General features: G+C 43.7%; 1 protein-coding gene across 7 annotated transcripts in view; it reads right to left on the bottom strand.

The window, feature by feature from the left end:
• The window catches only part of GNE (glucosamine (UDP-N-acetyl)-2-epimerase/N-acetylmannosamine kinase), a 33,029-nt gene extending 16,856 nt beyond the window's left edge, over positions 1-16,173 (bottom strand). The window contains exons 1-2 of one of the 7 annotated variants that reach the window (XM_071731698.1): positions 16,009-16,173; positions 1,072-1,280 (exon numbers count right to left, since the gene is read on the bottom strand). In XM_071731698.1, coding sequence (XP_071587799.1) covers positions 1,072-1,280; positions 16,009-16,059 — 260 coding nt within the window. In that variant the 5' untranslated portion in view covers positions 16,060-16,173. Of the gene's footprint in view, positions 1-1,071; positions 1,281-4,964; positions 5,413-16,008 lie in introns of those variants that run through there. The other 6 variants (XM_071731694.1, XM_071731696.1, XM_071731692.1 and 3 more) reach the window with 6 other exon arrangements.
• Positions 16,174-18,532: the final 2,359 nt, after the last annotated feature.

Here is an 18,532-nt window from a genome sequence, read left to right as displayed (position 1 = left end):
TAATTTTTTCTGTCTGGTTGTTGAACTCAGGTTAGTTTTGTAGTGTTGAATTCAACTTGCCATGTTATTAGATGGAAACACTGTCCCATGCAAAGTAAGGAACAGGGCACTATACTCAGAGTGGGCAGGAGTGTGGAATTTCCTGTCAGCAGTTTCAGGTAATACAAAATCCTCACAATTTAACTTACAAAATCCCATAATTTCTTGTTGCAAAGCCCAAAAAGTATATTTATTTCAAGATATACATAGTATTTCTTAAAACTGAACAATGCTGATACACTGCAAGCCTTGTGCTAAAGTCTGATTTTGACTTGGAAACTAAACATTCTCCTATGTATTCCACTTACTGGGTACAATCTGGTAAATGCAGCCTGAGTAAAACCAACCAACCAACAAGCACGCACACACCCAGCAAGAATATGCATGCTGCTCCTTTCCCCAGCAAACAGGAGAATATTTACCTAGCATGTGGGAAGACCTTCCAGAGGAAGAGATATGGACTAAGAAATTCCATCCTCCCAGGCAGGTGATCTGACTGCTTAATTATAGGGTGTTATAGAGGGGACTCTAATCTCTCCTGCCAAACCATACCTAATATACCTAGCAGTTACTCATTTCATCAGAAAGGGGTAACCACTCTTTCCTTCTTCCTCAATCCTGGAAGTAAGAACTAACAGTACTCCCCTGGGATATGGAATACAGAAGTACTTTCTCCAAAAATTATGCAAAGCAGAAGAGCTGAAACTTAAAATGGCTGAAGATTACTTTTGCTCTTGGAAAATGAAAAATTGTAGTACATTTTCATTCTACAGTCATATTCTTAGGGAAATCTGAATGAATCGAGTTTTTTTCTCCATAAAGTCCATGATCCTGGTCAAATAGAGCTTTTACACAAACCCCAGAAATATGCAGCCTCAGAAGGAACTGCAAAACTAAATAAAATCTGAAAAAAGTGTTTTTAAATTTTGTTGTGTGTATTTGCAATAACAAGGATTTTGTTACCTAATATTCATCATGGTATTGCTAATGTCAAAAACCAACAGCTGACAGAAATATAAAAATTTACCTTACCCATAATCATCAATCAGGTGGGAACCAAGCACTACGACATCAAGCTCAAAGAACTCTGGTTCTGCCTTAATACCAAACATAATGGGAGCTAATTTTGAATAATCAGCACGGTTGCACGTAGCAACACAAACACGAAGTTTGTGGTTGTTTCCATTCTTCTCCATGACTTGCTTTTGTTTCTGTTTTGAGAGGTTCTTGAAATACACTTCCTGAAATAACATGGGAGAACAAAAAAGCATTAATAATAATCATTATAGGAAGTAAATCGTACAGTTCATGATCAGCATACACAAGTGCAGCCTAGAAACACGGACACTACTGACTCATCTGTTGGTAACACAACTGATACCTCACTGTATCTATCATGAAAAGATTTTAGAAAAGGACAGATTTTTTTATAATTTTTTTAGTTACAATTCACTTAATTTGCTGCTTCTATACATGATATTGAAAAACTATATAAGAACAAAATCTAAGTCTTATGAAGTTCAACTAATTAAACAGTAAAGTGACTTCTCCCTGTTCAGATGGAAACTTCTGAGTAAGTGGGAAAATTACTGATGTCTTAGTAAATGAAATAAAAAAATCTCATCTTCCAAAGCCACATAATGGAACAAACTGCTAACAGGTAAATCCACTGACAGATTCTTTGAAAGAAAAGAGAAAGTTTTTGCTCAGGTCAGTTTCTGCTGATCACACTCTGGGGTGGTAAAGCGAGTTAAATATTGACTTCAAGCCCAAACACCTAATGATGTTCAATAATACAATGAAAGAATCAGAGAATGTTTGGATTGGAAGGACCTTAAGGATCATTTACTTCCAACACCCTGTTATGGGCAGGGTCACCACCAGACCAGGATGCTCAAAGCCCCACCCTGTCTGGCCTTGAACACTCCAAGGAAGGGGGCAGACTCCTCTGGGCAGGCTGTCCAGTGTCTCACCAGTTGCACAGGAAAGAACTTCCTCCTTGTGTCTAACCTAAATGTTGTGTTGTTAGACAACAACTTTTAGAGATCAGTAGACAAATAAAGATTATGATTATCATCAGGCAACTTGGCTGACAATGGGGATTCTACAGACAGTGTTTTTACAAGCAACATCAACAGTTACTGCAACAAGATGTTTTCTCTAATGCAATTTCACAGCTTGTTTAGTAGCAGATTAAACTCCAAGTTACCTGCCTGAGCTATAACCACCACTTCCCCTCTGACAAAGTAGAAATATTTTCATTTATATAAAGTAGGCTTTTAAAAAGCAGTTTTCTGTCCTCCTCAATCCATAAAATTCTAGAACTCCTGAAGCAAAATCCAGAAAATCCAATGTCCTCAAGTACTAAGCCCTTTAAGTTCTAAAAAAATTAAATCTCATGGTTCACCATACTGACATAATCCATTGCTAGATCACACATCTTTCTGGCCCCATAGATCACATTTAACTACAGTTTCTATTGGCTGCAATAATAGTCTCTTGAAATAATTTTGGAAGTAGATGTGGAGATATATCACAAACATGTGAACTGACCAGAGTCAAAAGCAATTCATGCTATTTGTACACTTACTCTTCTGTTAACATAAGGTTTTGGGAAGCCCCAAAGCATAATTATTTTTAGTATTTCCTTAAGCTCTCTAGCACAAGTTTCAGGAGGTTGCAAACCCTGGTGTAGACACAGTTTTTGTACTGCTGCCAGTTTCAATGTGTTTTCCTGAAGAAACAAAATATTAAGTCTTGCAAAAGGACTGATAATAATCCAGTGTAAGGTACATAGACCTAAAAACACTAAATCAATTTATTGTTTTTCAGGTTAAATTGGAGGATCATTTCTAAAGAGATATGAAATGTATTTCTACATGACAGTTTAAAAACAGACAAAATCCTATCATGACTCTGACCTATTCTGAGCCTCCAAATGCAAAAATAATACAGTGTTTTCAAATAGCATTCACTTTCAAGAACAGCAAAGTTCCTTCAACCACTATTAGCACACTCCTTCAAGCAGAGCTGTAATGTCTGCGCCATATAATTTTAAGTTTGTTGCCACTATGATTTTAGTATTAACAGACTTTGCAGGCTAATCATCTCTTTCCAGACTTGTTAATTAAAATTATTTTAAATAATTAGTTACCAACAACTGCCTCTTAAGTTTATAGGCATTTGACAATATATTGAGTTTGATCTACAGTCTTGTCTAACCTGGGACCTTTCTGTTCCAAGGTCTATCTCTTCCACCTTGTTGGGAACTAAGCTTCAGCAGAAAGGAGAAGAAATAAAAGTGGTCCATGAAAGACTACCAGAAATAACCCCCGTGAACACACCTCTGCAAGCAGAGAAGGCATTCTGTCATCCTATCATGTTTGTTTCTTACATCATAATACCATCATTTTGGTTTGGAAAAGACCTTTAAGATCTTCAGGTTCAACAACTAATTTCGCACACTGGCAAGTTCACCATAAACCAGCTCTCCAAGTACCACCACATCTACATGTCTTTTAAATACTTCCAGGGATGGTGACTCTGCCACATCCCTGGGTAGCCACTTCCAGTGCCTGACAACACTTTAGGTGAATAAATTTTTCCTAATATCCCACCTAAATCTTCCCTAGTACAACTTGAGGCCATTTCCTCTTGGTTTTTTTCTTGTTGCTTGGTAGAAGACACCAACACCCACCTCACCACTCCTTACTTTCAGGTAGTTCTAGAGAGTGACAAGGTTTGCCCTCAGCCTTTTGCTTCAGACTAAACACCACCAATTTACTCTGCTGCTCCTCTCAGGGCTTGTGCTCTAGACCCTTCATGAGCTTCCCTGCTCTTCTTCAGACTTGCCTCAGCATCTCAGAGTCCTTCTTGCAGCGAGGGACTCAAAACCCTGTGCACATATTGCCTTATGCAGAGGTGAGAAACTCCCATGTCCCTCCACAAACAGGATCATCTCTTCACTGACCCCTTCCTCCTGCATATGGGATCACCCCCTTGAAGCCCTCAAGTACATAGATACATTATTATCCCAGTGCAGGGTCTGCCCTTCTCCACCTCCTTTCCATGCTTCCAAAGCATCGCTCCTGCTGTACACCTCAATATTCACTAGAACCCATCTCTGCATTGAAAACCCTTCTGCTATGCAACATACTTGTGTGTGCATACCCATGTGCGGGATCTCTGCTTCCTCATCCACATCCGGACTCCCCAGTACAAGAAAGACAAGGAACTACTGGAGAGTCTGGTGGAGGGCTATGAATATGATGAATAGGGGAGTGAAGTATCTCTTTTGTGAGGAAAGGCTGAGAGACCCAAGTCTGCTTAGAATGAAGAAGTGAAGACTGACCTGGGATTTTTATCAAAGCTTAGAAGTATCTATATGACAGGTGTCAAGAGGACGGACTCAGACTTTTCAGTGGTGCACAGAGAAAGGGCAAAGGGCAATGGGCACAAACACAGTAAGTTCCACCTGAACATGAGGAAAACTCTTTCTTTGAGAGTAACAGAGCCCTGGAACAGGCTGCAGAGAGAGGCTGTGGAGTCTCCTTCTCTGATAACATTCAAAATCTGCTTGGACTCGATCCTGTGCCGCCTGGTGTGTGTATATGTGTGTGTGTGTGTGTGTGTGTGTGTGTACACCAGATGATCTCCAGAGGTCCTTTCCAACCCCCACCATTCCGTGATGCTATCATTCTGTGACCGTTACCTCTACGGGCCCGTCAAACCCAAGTATGCCAGAGCCACTCCCTGAACACATCCACCCCACGCAACTGCACGGGTGCCTTTCTGTGGAGAAACCCTCCCTCGCTCCCTCCCCTTCTTTCCTCTGTTCTCCCTTCCCTCCCTCCCTCCTTTCTACGCGGTGCGTACAACTCCACACCGCCTCTTTCGTTATTCCTCCCCAAAAGCCCCATGCGCACCTTCCCCTCGGCAGGAACAACAGAGACCCGCACCTCCCCGAGGCACGATCACGCACAGAGGCCCTGACGAGGCCACTCTCTCCGCAGCCCCATACCGCTCCACTCGCCCCTCACCCACCGCGCCGGGGGTGCCCCAGGCGCATGCGTCTCCGCCCCCGCCACGGCACTTCCCGCCCGCTGACGGCCGAACGCAGGGGCGCGGCAACCGGCGGCTCTGCGGAGCTGTCCCTCCCGCCCCCGCCTTCCCTCCTGCCGCTCGCCGGTGCGTGTGCCATTCCCCGGCCGCCGCATGACCTAAGCGACCCTACTCTCTCCGGATTCCGTTAGGCCGGGCCGGCGCGGCCCCGCTCCGCGGTCACCTCGCTCCGCGGTCACCTCGCCCCGCGGTCACCTCACCCCGCGCCAAATCCACAGCGGCAGCGATAGAGCCAAGTGCACCCAAGGCCGGCCCAGCAGCGAGGCCCCGCCCAAGTCGAGCGGCCCCGCTCCGCCCACCTCCTCTGTGGGGCGGTGGGTCCCGCCGGAGGCACCGGCGGGACCCCCGCCGCTACCTCCCCCGCAGCCCTGCGGCCTGGCACCGCGCAGGTGCTGCCTCGGATGTCTTCGGAGAGAAGGGGCTGGAGCCCTGAGCAGCGGCGACGTTTCTCCGGCGAAGGGCTGATGGTGGGGCTGACCCTGGAGGTGGTCACTGGCTGGTTTGCCCCCATAGCATTGAGCTGCGACACCAGGTTGCTCAGAGCTCCAATCAACCTGGCCTTGAACACTTCCAGGGATGGGGCAGCCACAGCTTCCCTGGACAACCTGTGCCAATGTCTCACTAACTACAGTGGAAAGATTTTCTTCCTAATATCACATCTAAATCTACCCTGTTTCAGATCAAAATTATTCCCCCTCATTTTACCACTACATGCCCTTGTAAAATGTCCCACTCCAGCTTTCCCGTGGCCCCACTTCAGGTACTGGAAGGTGCTATAACATCTCCCTGGAGCCTTCTCCAAGCTGAACAACCCCAACCCTCTCACCCTGTCTTCACAGGAAAGGGTGCTCCAGCCCTCAGTTCATCTTCCTGGCCTTCCTACGATCTTGCTCTTCCTTCATGTCCTTCTTATGCTGGGGCCCCAAAACTCGACACAGTACTTCAGGTGGGGGTTCCACCAGAGCAGATCAGAGGGGAAGAATGGAATAACTGATGCAATGTACATCTGAAAAATGCATCAAAAACTGCTGAATTATCTTACAGCTACAGTGGAGATGGCCATCATAGAATCATAGAATTGGCTGGGTTGGAAGGGACCTCAGAGATCATCAAGTCCAACCCTTGATCCACTATCGCTGCAGTTACCAGACCATGGCACTGAGTGCCACATCCAGTCTCTTTTTAAATATCTCCAGGGACGGAGAATCCACCACTTCCCGGGGCAGCCCATTCCAATGTCTGATCACCCTCTCAGTAAAGAAATTCTTTCTAATGTCCAACCTAAACCTCCCCTGGCACAACGTGCCCTCTTGTCTTGCTGAGATGAGACCAACCCCCACCTGGCTACAGCCTCCTTTCAGGGAGTTGTAGAGAGTGATGAGGTCTCCTCTGAGCCTCCTCTTCTCCAGGCTGAACAGCCCCAGCTCCCTCAGCCTCTCCTCATAGGATCTGTGCTTGAGTCCCTTCACCAGCCTGGTTGCCCTCCCTTGGACCTGCTCCAGGACCTCAGTCTCCTTCCTAAACTGAGGGGCCCAGAACTGGACACAGGACTCAAGGTGTGGCCTCACCAGCGCTGAGTACAGGGGCAGAATCACTTCCTTGGACCTGCTGGCCACGCTGTTCCTGATACAGGCCAGGATGCCATTGGCCTTCTTGGCCACCTGGGCACACTGCTGGCTCATGTTCAGCTTCCTGTCAATCCAGACTCCCAGGTCCCTCTCTATCTGGCTGCTCTCCAACCACTCAGTCCCCAGGCTGTCTGATAACTGTGAGCTTGCCTTTAGGAGATGCAAAGTAAGGACAGAAACAGCTCACAGCAATGCATGAAAGAATGAGCAGGTTGCTTGAACTTAAAGGTTGTGAGGAATTGTAGCCCTTTAGTTAGAGCACTTGCCTGTGTCTCATGAAGAATGTGTGGGTGTGCTGCAGAATTATATGACTGACGTGTTAATTCAGCCAAGAATACCTGCATTTCCTTAAATCCTGTTGGCTTCATTGGCATGTGATGCAATCAAGAAAGCTGTTAAACCAGCTGGCAAGTATTGCTCCTCATCTATGTGTTTCAGTTGATTGTAAAAGAGATGGGTTTTGTTTTCTCACACTGGGTGTGTTTTGGGGCCAAAGTGGTCTGTTACTAGGGAGATCAGTGTAATTCGGATCCTGGTTCAATAGTTTAGGCACCATATGTCACAACAGCAACCTATGCCCATAACATTTTGCTACGGAATCACCTAAAGAAAACATTTTGGTAGCTAGTGCTGTACAATCCTATTAAAATGAGAATTCTTGGCTCATTTTCCTCTCTCTGAACTCGTATTTGTGTGGCTGAAACCTGACAGTATAATGTGGTAGGGCAGTCCATCTGATCAAGCTTGTGCCACATTCAGCTGTTTTATACACGTACTCTTGACACAGTTTTTCAGTCCAGATTGATTGTTTATCCATAAAATACCTGAGGTTTCTCAACTCCCATTTGCTTTCACCCTCTACTTCCTAGAAAAATGAGACCTAAAAATGACTCCTCCATTTGACACACCTAGAAGAAAATAGATGCAAGGAATGGAGTGGTTGCATTCCTGCCCTTTACTAGGGAGAAAAAATTGAATATTCTAGCAGTTACAAATATGTGCTAAGAAAGACTTTAAGGAACAAAACCTGAAGTATTCAACAACAACAAAAAATAATTTTACAGTGGGATTTGTGGAAATTTAATTTAAAGACTAAAAACAATTTTAGGACTTGACTTGGAATTTTAAATTCCAAATTGACTTTCCCAAGAGAAACAGAAGAACATCTCACGGTGATGTTCAGAAAGTCCTCAGACAGCTGTGGTCTTCTGAGTCACACCTCCTCAACCTCAGTGTTTTGAGAATACTGGAGCACGCCCACTTCTCAAATTACAGGGTCTCTTAAATACTGACTAGAGGCAGGAATAGCAACTAGAAGCCACGTTACGTTTCACTCATGTCCCACTTAAGTTGTTTTCATTGTTCCCTGCATCACTAGATATTATTTGTGTATATTGCACAATTGCTTAAAAAACTATGTGCATTCTGGAAGTGCCATAAATAAGTTTGAACTGTCTCCTGTAAATGCTTTCAGATTACAGGCTCACCAGTATATCTACAGCTGGTTTCACTGAAAAAAAAATGCTGAGAAAGATCTTGAATCATATTTGAGCATAAGTATATGAAAGTGTGTCTATGTTTAGAAATTCAGAATTATACTTGCACTTACAGAGCTAGAAGCAACAGCATGAGAGCTGTTCTTCCAACACCATTATTGCATCTCTTGATGTTCTAATGGTGTTTCATCATCTTATATAACAAACTGCATGTGAATGGGGAAAGTTTATTCTTTTTTTGGTTATTTCTCCCTTGCAGATGTCATATATTACATAAATAAGATAAAACCTATCTTCTGTTACCAAGCAAGCGCTAACTCAAGTCACTCCAGCAGAGAGACAAGGGCTATCCAGAAAGCTGACATAGGAGGAGAAACTTCAGTCCACAATGTGCCTGCTGTAGTCAGCCTTACCTTTTGCTTTTCAAAATCCCTGATGACACTATGAAGAGGGTCTCCTCTCCGTACCAAACCTTGAGGGAATACTGGGCTCATTAGAGAAGTAGAGCCTCACATTAGTTCATTGTCCTTCTCATCAAAAAAGCTGCAAAAATGCTAACAGCCCTGCAGGCACTAAAAAGGGACATTAACACACAAAGCCTTGGGAAATGCTGGAGATGAGAAGCTCACTTCTTTCTAGAGGTCATGCTACTTAAGATCTGACCAAAAAGCCCATGATCATCTGGTTTGGTTTATAGTTTGTTCAAAGATCTCTTTGATGCACATCTGAAAGAGGTGGAAGGTCTGACAAGGGATTTATAAGTGTGCCCAGGGAGTGGATTGAGTCAGCATCACTCTGATCTTCTTCACTGGGGCAATTCACGGTTTTACTTCTACCCTTCTGAAAGCAAAGGAATGTGTCTTTCCAAATCAACATCTACCTGAGGTCGAGCATTATCTTCTTCTTTCTCTAACTGTTCATTTACATCCCTTTTATATATGTCAAAACTAGATGCAGAGTGTAACAAAGTAAAAACTTTAGACCAAGATTTTCAAAATCAACTAGAAGCAGCTGTCCATGTCAATTACATACTTGAGAGCAGCTTGAATTTTAAAAGTAAGGGCTTTCAGAAGAGCAGGTCCTTCTGACATAGCCAGACTTAGTCTGGCACAGCAGTGCTCCACTGCTGCAAGTGCATTTAACTGTGAATATCCCTTACAGAAAAAGCCCAAGGAATACACACTACATGATAGGAGAATATAAGCAGATACACAATACAGACAGCAGAACGTTATTACCTTCCTGCATATTCCTGTTTGTTCTTCTCAGTTAAAACTACCAGGTGAGCTGTGCAGTTAATAGTAATTGTAAGCAACCATGGTAGTGTTAGATAGACCAGCATTACATTAAGCTTGATACAAGCTTAATTAAGCATACAGCCTGTACCTGATGTTTCAGAGAAAGGGAAGAGATGGAAGACAAGATAATAACATACACTGGGAAATTGGGAGATTTAGTCTTTTACCAGAGACTTCTCACATCTTTGCTCAGTGTCTTATGATAAACCAAAAGGAGGACCTGCATGTAGATAGGATTGCTAGGCACAGAATTCCCAAACAAGGGAGAGGAAATACAAAACTGTGAAAATTGGTTACCTATCTCAAAGAGCACGTATCTCTGAAGAAGAGCAACAAAGCTGGTGAAGGGAGCTGTCTTACAAGGAGCAGCTGAGGTATCTGGCATTGTTTAATCTGGAGAAAAGGAGGTAGGAATTTGTAGCGACATGGGAAATCTGGTCTCTTGTCCCACGTAACAAGAGATAGGAAGAGAGGAAACAGCCTCAAGTTGTGCCAGGAAAGATTTAGATGGATATTAGGTCAAATTTCTTCACTGAGAGGGTTATCAAGCATTGGAGCTGGCTGCCCAGGGAAGTGGTTGAGTCACCATTCCTGGAGGTATTTAAAAGACATATAGACTTAGGGACATGGTTCAGTAGTGCTGGGTTAACAATGGACTTGATGCTCTTAAGTGTCCTTTCCAACAGAAATGATTCTATGATTCTGTGTTAAAATTTGGTCCATCAAAACCCCAGGTTTGCAACAATAAGCAGAGCTGTGAATCTCACTGAATAACAAGAATTTAGCTAAAATTAAAAAAATCAGGATTTTCTTCAGAGCTGCCAGTGTTTTATAAGAGGTTACAAGCCTCTTCTTTCTTATTGGAAAGATGGCATATGCTGATGCCTTGTGTATTATGATAGATGTGCATGTGCCTATACCCTAAAAAATTTGATTAAAGTTTCCAGTAACAGTTAAAGTTGCAGGATTCAACAGAGGCATGGTATGAAAGGCAATCTGTATTTGGGGTAAATCGGTTGGGATTCCTTGGCTGGGGATAGGGAGGTGAGGCAGTATATATTTGAAATGCCTACAAAGTGCTGGAAAGAGTGCTGGTAACCTCAAGAGGACTTTATTCACTTTGTTCAGTGTTTAACAACTTGAGCCTTTATCTTAGTTCTATCTGAAAAGCCCCACTAAACTCTTCTTTCCCAATCCCTCTCTCCAAAAATAAAATAGTGGAACTGACCCACTTTTTGCATTCATCATGTGATTCACTCTGTTTGTGTGATCTGCCTAATCCTTCAAAAGGGTCTGTTTTCTTTACTTGGATTAAAAACTCTTTAAGGGAATAGATTGTTTCTTCTGAGGCTTCACACCTGATCAGTACTGCTGGAGTTAATCTGACTCTTATTGGTGATTGTTGACATACATCTAATACCCACTGGGGAATATGACACAGTTAAACATACCCAAAGCTGCCTTCAAACCAGTTGTTCTTGAACAATTATGGCAGGATAGGCTGGGGTGATTCTTGTGATGGAATTCTTCCACCTGCTGTCTGCTCATACCTGTGCTGTGTATTTGAGTCCCTCGATTTGCAGACAACATGGTTTACTTAAAACAACTTGGGGTACATTCAAACAGGAATGAATAGAGCTGCTGTACATACTCAGAGTATCTGGGCAAAAGCCAGCAAGGAATCAACTTGATAGGAAGTTGTCATCACTAGGTAAGAACAGTAGATAGGTCTGACAAATCCCAGATCCCAGTTTCTACCTCAGCTACAGGTGGGAGTGTTGTTTTGCTCTGCATACTTGGTCAAGGAAACCATGCAGAAGAAACAGCCAGGTTATCTGGATTCAAATGGCTCTTGTATGTGAAAGACCAGAAACATGTTCTGTTAAGCCTTCCCAGTTCTGGTCATTTGGGGCTTCCATCACAGTAAAAAGTTTTTAATACTTCTTTAAAGAGGCAAGTTTGCAGGACAGAGCTTAGTTCTCTATCCATCTTTCAGTGGCAACTAAACCTACATTGTTTCAGCTTCCTTTCTGCTTATCACAATTTTACAGGTGGAAGATACCAGAATTACCATGAATGACCATGCAGTAGTTCTAATCTTGTGTTCTGCTCTGCACCATGTAGCCCTCTTCCTTTCACTAAGTGCAAAATAAACTAAAGGTGAATTTTGTTGCCTGTCCTGAGAAGAGAATGTGGGTGCATGTGGGTCTGTGGAGGCTTGTGAGCTCTAAAAAAGATTTGAGAGCTGTGCTGTCTTGGAGCAGGAAGTTCAACAGACCAGATGCTGGGAAAAAATGAAAAGGAGGACTCAGAAATTATCATCTAGTGAAAAGACTGCCTGATTTTTCTACTTAAAATTGACAGTATTGAAAACAAAGTTAAATGTGTTTAAATGTGTTTAAATGTGTGTAAGGAGACATACTGCATCACAGTCTGGCCACTTGTCACTAATATTAAATACCTCATGTACTGCGAACTGGCATAGAGGTTCCTATTTGCTCTTCTTGTCCACCTTCTTTTTTACACCGTTCTTATCCCTCCTGAGGTTCTGTGGCATCCTAATTGTGTGCAGCTATGTTTCCAATGTTACTGTTGGCTGACAAATATTTGAAATATTACATCTTCATTGCTAATTCCTAGTATTAGGGGGTACTCATGATACTATATAATTACAAAAGAAATCTGTTAAGCAGAGATCTAATGTAAGGACTAAAGGATGATGATAGTAAACATGTATTTCTATTTCCACATTTTTTCATAATAAAAAGAATCTGTTTTGTGTGTAGGATGTGGACCTTCAGCTATTAACTGCTTTAAGACAAAAATGTGATGAAAGAAGAAAATACTGCAAAGACAGTTGCTGTACAAAGTGTATAGTCAGTTTACAGTTTTGAAGAAAAATGGGAAATTTTGAGACACAGAGAATATAAAATGTGCAAATCTGTAGCTGTTCATCAAGGGCACAACCTTCTGTCTTGGAAGCTTGTAACACACAAGGTATCATTAGCTGAGTTATTGAAATGTCTTGTTTAACCATGTGATTTGCAATCTTCAATTCTAGACTATTACAATTTCCTGAAACAATTTCAGATTTTTTTATTTCAAGAAGCCTGCAGAAGCTTAAATGCCAGTAAAAAGCACAATGGTTTTCATATCAGGCACTACATAAAAATATGTCTTTGTTATGAATTCTGGCTCAAGCATAAGATGTCTGATTTTTTGTTTGGAGTGTCTTTTGTTTGGGGTGTTTATTTTCATTACCAGCAAATCTGCAGAAATGGTTTTGTTTTTCTAAAGAGGAAACAAGAGTCAAGAAAAAGTAAAAATAAGCACATAACTTTAAAAGAGCTATTATCTCTAAAGGGTATGTAGAAAGCTTTCAACCAACAAACCTGCCACAGATGTGCTTTAGTTAGACAGGAAGCCAGGACCTTGTAAATGACAAAGACCAAATCTGTGGAGTTCAAGATGACATTTAGGAAAGTAACGCCCCCTCCTCCCATGTTAAATGGCCATTTACCTCTTTGCTTTCTTCTTTTGGTACTTATCTGGGGAAAAAAAAAGTCACATGAAGAGTGTCTGATTCAGCTGTTACTGCTTAAGTTGTTAGAGATTGAATGAACTGAAAAAAATCCTACTGAGTTTGTCAGCACTCTTTCCAATGCTTTGCAGAGATTTCAGATGGATATCTCCTTGAAGGTTTCTCCCTGAAAGGAGACTGCTTTTCATACCTTACTCCTATCACAGTTAGGATAGTCTCATTTTATCAGGATTTTATTATCACTAGATAGATTTTCTATCTATGTTTTTTATTAAAGATTTGATTTAGAACTAGATGTTTTAGTTAAAGGTGGTCCATAGTTACAAAGAAATAAAAGCAACTGCTAAAACATTCCCAAATATCACAGGAAGGGCAACTGCCCTGATAGATGTTCTAACTTCAACATATGTCCATAGGCTGAGCTGAGTCCTTCCAGTGAAAACTGTAAAAATTGAGAGATTAGCATCCTCTATGTACCAGAATGCAGGAAGTTACTAAGATTTATGCCATTACAGGTGATTTTCTGACTGGCCTGGCTCCTGTGGCAGTATTTATTAGAAACTTGGACAGAGCATCTCTGCCATTTGTCTACTAAGGCTCCATGTTGTGAGGCTTTCTCTCTTACTTTTCCTTTGAGTTCTGAAACTTCCTTGTGTATCTCTTAAAGGCATATATGAAATACAAACATTGCATACAGTGCTCTCGTGCCTGTATTTTCTCATACAAAATTCTATAAGGCATCTTCATCTTTTACAATGAAATAGTAAGAAAAAGCATTCAATTTGAACAGGATTTTCAAAAGGTCATTATGTATTTTCAAAGATAAATCCGTAACGTGAAAATCACCATTATTTCCTTCTAGATTTCCTTCTACCACACGAAATAATGCTGGTTTGTAGAAAGCCTTACAGAGATCTTTGTCTCTACCCTACTCACAGTTTTATAAAATTCCCATGAAATTCCCCTTTCCCTGAGCAACACAGTATTGACTCCTTTCCTTAATTACTTCCTCTAGTGTGGGCTGCAATGTTTCTACTAGCTAAAGTTTTCCAGGCTGCAGGTAGACTTGTTAAGTGTGATATGCTAAAGGAGCAAAGCAGCAGAAGTGAGAAATCTTCAGGTAAAAGAGTGCTTTAGAAAAAGTCCACTGAGTTTTTGTGTATTAACATTCTAGTTAAAAGCCCTGTGGGACATGCAAACGTTTTACAGCTTCATCAGTGCCCTTGATTTCCTTAATATGAATGGGGAGCTTTGTTAATTCTCACTTTTGTCCCTATGTTGGTTTACTATTTAGCATCTGATGTACTGACACAATGGTGTCACATTTAAGCTTCAGGCACTATAGGGAAACACTGATGCAAAAGGGCAGATATGTTGTAAATTAAGTTCTTACTTAAAAATAAAGACAACAGACATATTTTCAGTGCTTGTTGGAAATCCATTCATTAAAGCCTAAATTTGGGTCCTAGATGGTGGCCTTCACTGACAAATATCCAAGGCGATGATATTTCTCAACACCTCCAGATCTCAGGGAGACCTGGAGCCAAACCTGAAGTCAGAACTGGCTGGGAGGAAAGAGGAAATCAAGATACATAAGGGAACACTTCAGAGAAAGATAGTTTCCAGCTGATGTGGTAAGACATTAAGATTCAAATGGCTGCCTATGCACAACAGGCACACACCTTTTGTCTTGTACTTTGGCAGACATGTCCTCCAAGGCCTTTCCCACACACTTCCAGTGTGCAGAGAGCCATATCCCCTGGTAGCACAAAACACCTTGAGAGGCAGCCACAAAACCTGCTCTACAGGTGGCAAAGTGAACAGCCTAGGGCTACAGCATCAGCAGAAATATTTCCTGCACAAGGATTGCTGGCTAAGGGGCCAAGCCCTTACCCCCTGCAGGCGTGGCTGGCTCTTTAGCCCTCTCTCCAGTGCTACCTTCCCAACTTTTCTGAACTTGCTGTCCTTCCTTCTCCACTGCCTTTCCTTAATGCTGCTTTCACTTCACTTGTTAGCTGAATGCCTTCCGAGAAAACCTAAAAGAATTACCACACAGAGAGCTCAAGCCCCCTTGTTACCCTGCTTCCATTCATGTCTCTTCCCCATCTCCCTTCCATGTTCTCCTTGGATGTGAATCCTTTGGGGGTCCATGCCTTTCTTCCCACTGTCTGTACAGCACTTGGCATGGTAGGACCATTCCTCATTACCACTGCTACATCAGTAAAAGAGAACTGATTAATAATCCTAACCCTCTGCTGATTAACAATCCTAAAACCCCCACGTATTACTCCAGATAATACCCCACGAGGGTAAGTCCAAACCTAAACTCTCATCTTCCAAATAACAGGCAAGGAAGTCACAATGACATGGAGCGCTAGCTTCGGGAAGGTCATCAGCGCCCCACAGCTTGCTAGCAACTTGACAATGAAGAGAATCCGGCGACAACGGGCACCGACGGGCAACCATATAGCACCCTTCTCCGAAGAACTTCTCAACGCCCAGCACAGCAGCCGGCACGGCTGCAACCCCAGAAGTCGGAAGATGGAGAAGCGGAGTACAGATACGTGTCCCGCGTTGTCACCTGCCGCCACATCCTCGCCAAGCGGGCAGGGTTGCGTCCTCCCGGCGCTCCCCGCACGCCGGTACCGGCTCTCCCCGCGGGGCTGCCCCGGCCCAACGCCGCCTCCCCCGCCAAGGGTGCGGCCAGACCGGCCGCTGCCCGCCACCCGGGCCGCTGCCCGCCCAGGGGAAAGCGCTGACAAAGGGCGGCCCCGCACGCCCCCGCACGCCCCCGCAAGCCGGGCTCGCCCGCAGGCGGCCCCCGCCCGCACCGCCGGGCCCTCCCCCCGGGACCCCGCCGGCGGCGAGCGAAACCGCTGACTTACGTGGGGGCCGCGGGCGAGCGGCTCCCGGCGCGGCGGCGCGTTGGTCCCCATGGCGGCCGGCGGGTCCCCGGCACCCAGCCGCTCGCCGCGCAGCTCTGCCGCTGCCAGGCCGGGGCCGCCGGGCCGCCGCTGGAGCGGCACCCGGGGCCGGGGCTGCGCCGGTACCGCCCCGCGCCGCAAGCACCGCCTCCGCCCGCCAGAGGTGGGGAGGGGGCACCGCGCACGGCGTTGGAGGGGTGGTTGGATGCTCACCGGGCTTGCCGGATCCTCTGATACGGTTTCGCGCCGGTGCCTCTTGCAGGGCCACCCGCGAAATGGGGGTCCGTACTCGTGGTGCCCTGGGTGTTGGGAGTTACTGATAGAATCATGGAATAGTTTGGGTTTTGAGGAACCTTAAGGATGATCGAGATAGTTCCAAAACCTCTACCATGGTTGGGGACACCTTCTGCTAGACCAGGTTGCTCAAAGCTTCATCCAGCCTGGCCTTGAACACTTCCAGGGAGGGGGCATCCTGGACAACCTGTGCCAATGTCTCACTAACCACACTAATGAATTTCTTCCTAATATCACATCTAAATCTACCCTGTTTCGGTTTAAAACCTTTCCCCCTCATCCTATCACTACATGTCCTTGTAAAAAACCCCACTTCTGCTTTCCTGTAGGCCCTCTTCAGGTACTGGAAGGTCTTCCTGTAGGCTTCTCCAGGATGAAAAACCTCAACTCTGTCACCCTGTCTTCACAAGAGAGGTGCTCACTCCATGTCGTTGTATTGGGGATCCCAGAACTGGACACAGTACTGCAGGTGAGGAGGCCTCAGCAGGGTGTTGTGGAGCAGGCCAGTCTCCCCCCTTGACCTGCTGGTCATCCTTTTTTCAATGCAGCTCTGTCTATGATATTGTCTCCTATCGTGCACCCATGTTGCAGGGAGCTGTTTCCTAGGTGGTACAGTTCCTAACTGTCTTGATTTCTGATATGTGAGTCTTCATGTAGAGAAATTACTTGCTTCCAGTCGTTGTCTCCTTTCTTGCTTGTTTTTTCAGTAACACACATGTTCAACCTACCAAATAAATCTATGGCAGAAGCACTCCAGATCAGTGTCTAGCACCTATACATTTTACTGATGGGCTCTTCTCTTGTGACAGGATTTACACCTGTACACAAACAATACAGAACTATGGCCATGACTTTTTCTGAGGGTTGTTTTAAACTTGGGAAAACCATGCTATGTTGATATCTGCTTTAATTCATCCCTTTGAAGTCATGGCAGTTTAAAACTCTTTGCAGACTGTGTTTCTAGCTGCTCATGTTATGGATCTACAATGCAGTTGGCTAAATAAAGCATCAGAAGAAAATAACAGTAAAGGAGAAACAAAAAGGAGAAACAAAACAGTGGGCACTTGTAGAATCGGAGAACAAGGAAGTACTGGATCATTCTGCTGTGAACCATTTGTTACATTATTTCCCCTGTTTTCCACATACTTACATATCCGTGTGATTGTTTATCACAACATATTTTAACTGTAAGTTCTTCTGTTGTTCTCTGCTTTCTTTGCCTCAGAAAAATTCCCTATTTTTCTGTCTGTGATCTAATCTGAAACCCACCAGTGCTACACTCTGTTCTACTGAAGTCACATCCTCTACACACGTGTTTGCAGCACCTACAGCTTCTTCACACTGAAACATTCTCTTCACAGATTTTCTTCTCCCAGGGCTGCATTATGTGTATGTATACACATAAATATATATGCAGGCCTATGTTTTCTAAACATAAACATATGTTTTCCAGTTGTGAGACGTTTCAGAAAACAGATTTTATTCAAATTTCCCTGTATCAGCTACTTCGTTTTTAAAATTTCTCTGTTTTTGACAAAAAAAGGACTGTATATTAGGAGCTTAACATTCTGTTTTTTCTCTGGGACCACACTACATAGAAAAGTCCAGGTTCCCAAGCTAAGTTCCCTTTCTACTGTATTTTTCCACTTTAGAATTTGTCATTCTCCTTCTTCAAATCTTACTGATCATTTGTCTGGCATTACTTCCTATTCTCCTGGTGATTAATTCACTTCCAGATGTTTCCCTTGTTTTGGATTGATACTAATTTAAGTTAATTTATTTAACTCAAGTGTTCCTTTAGTTTTGTATTGTGTAGCACTGTGAAAAACTGAAGTCCTTCCGGAACTTTGTTTGCTGGGACACTTCCATGTTAGCTTTGCCTCCCTGCTCTGCCTTTTGCTTTTCCTGCAGCTTGGAAAAGTACAAGTTCCAGAGCAGACATACTGGCCTGAGACATTCTTGAGTCTGCTCTGGAAACTAACCAAATGCCTTCAAACAAATGAGTACAGTTGAGTGCCTTGCAGGGGCTGTCAAGTGTTCTTGTTCTGGTCCCTTGTGCCATATGAGTTGTCCTGGTGCTTACCCCTAGCATGGAGGAAAACACAACCATGGGCTTTGGAAGTGCAGTAAAGTACTCCCCAAATACTTTGAGGCTCTGCACCAAAGCAGTATGAGCAGCTCACTGTTACAT

Source organism: Heliangelus exortis, chromosome Z, assembly GCF_036169615.1.
Source record: "Heliangelus exortis chromosome Z, bHelExo1.hap1, whole genome shotgun sequence".
Classification (NCBI taxonomy): domain Eukaryota; kingdom Metazoa; phylum Chordata; class Aves; order Apodiformes; family Trochilidae; genus Heliangelus; species Heliangelus exortis.
This window is presented reverse-complemented; position numbering and strand designations above follow the sequence as displayed.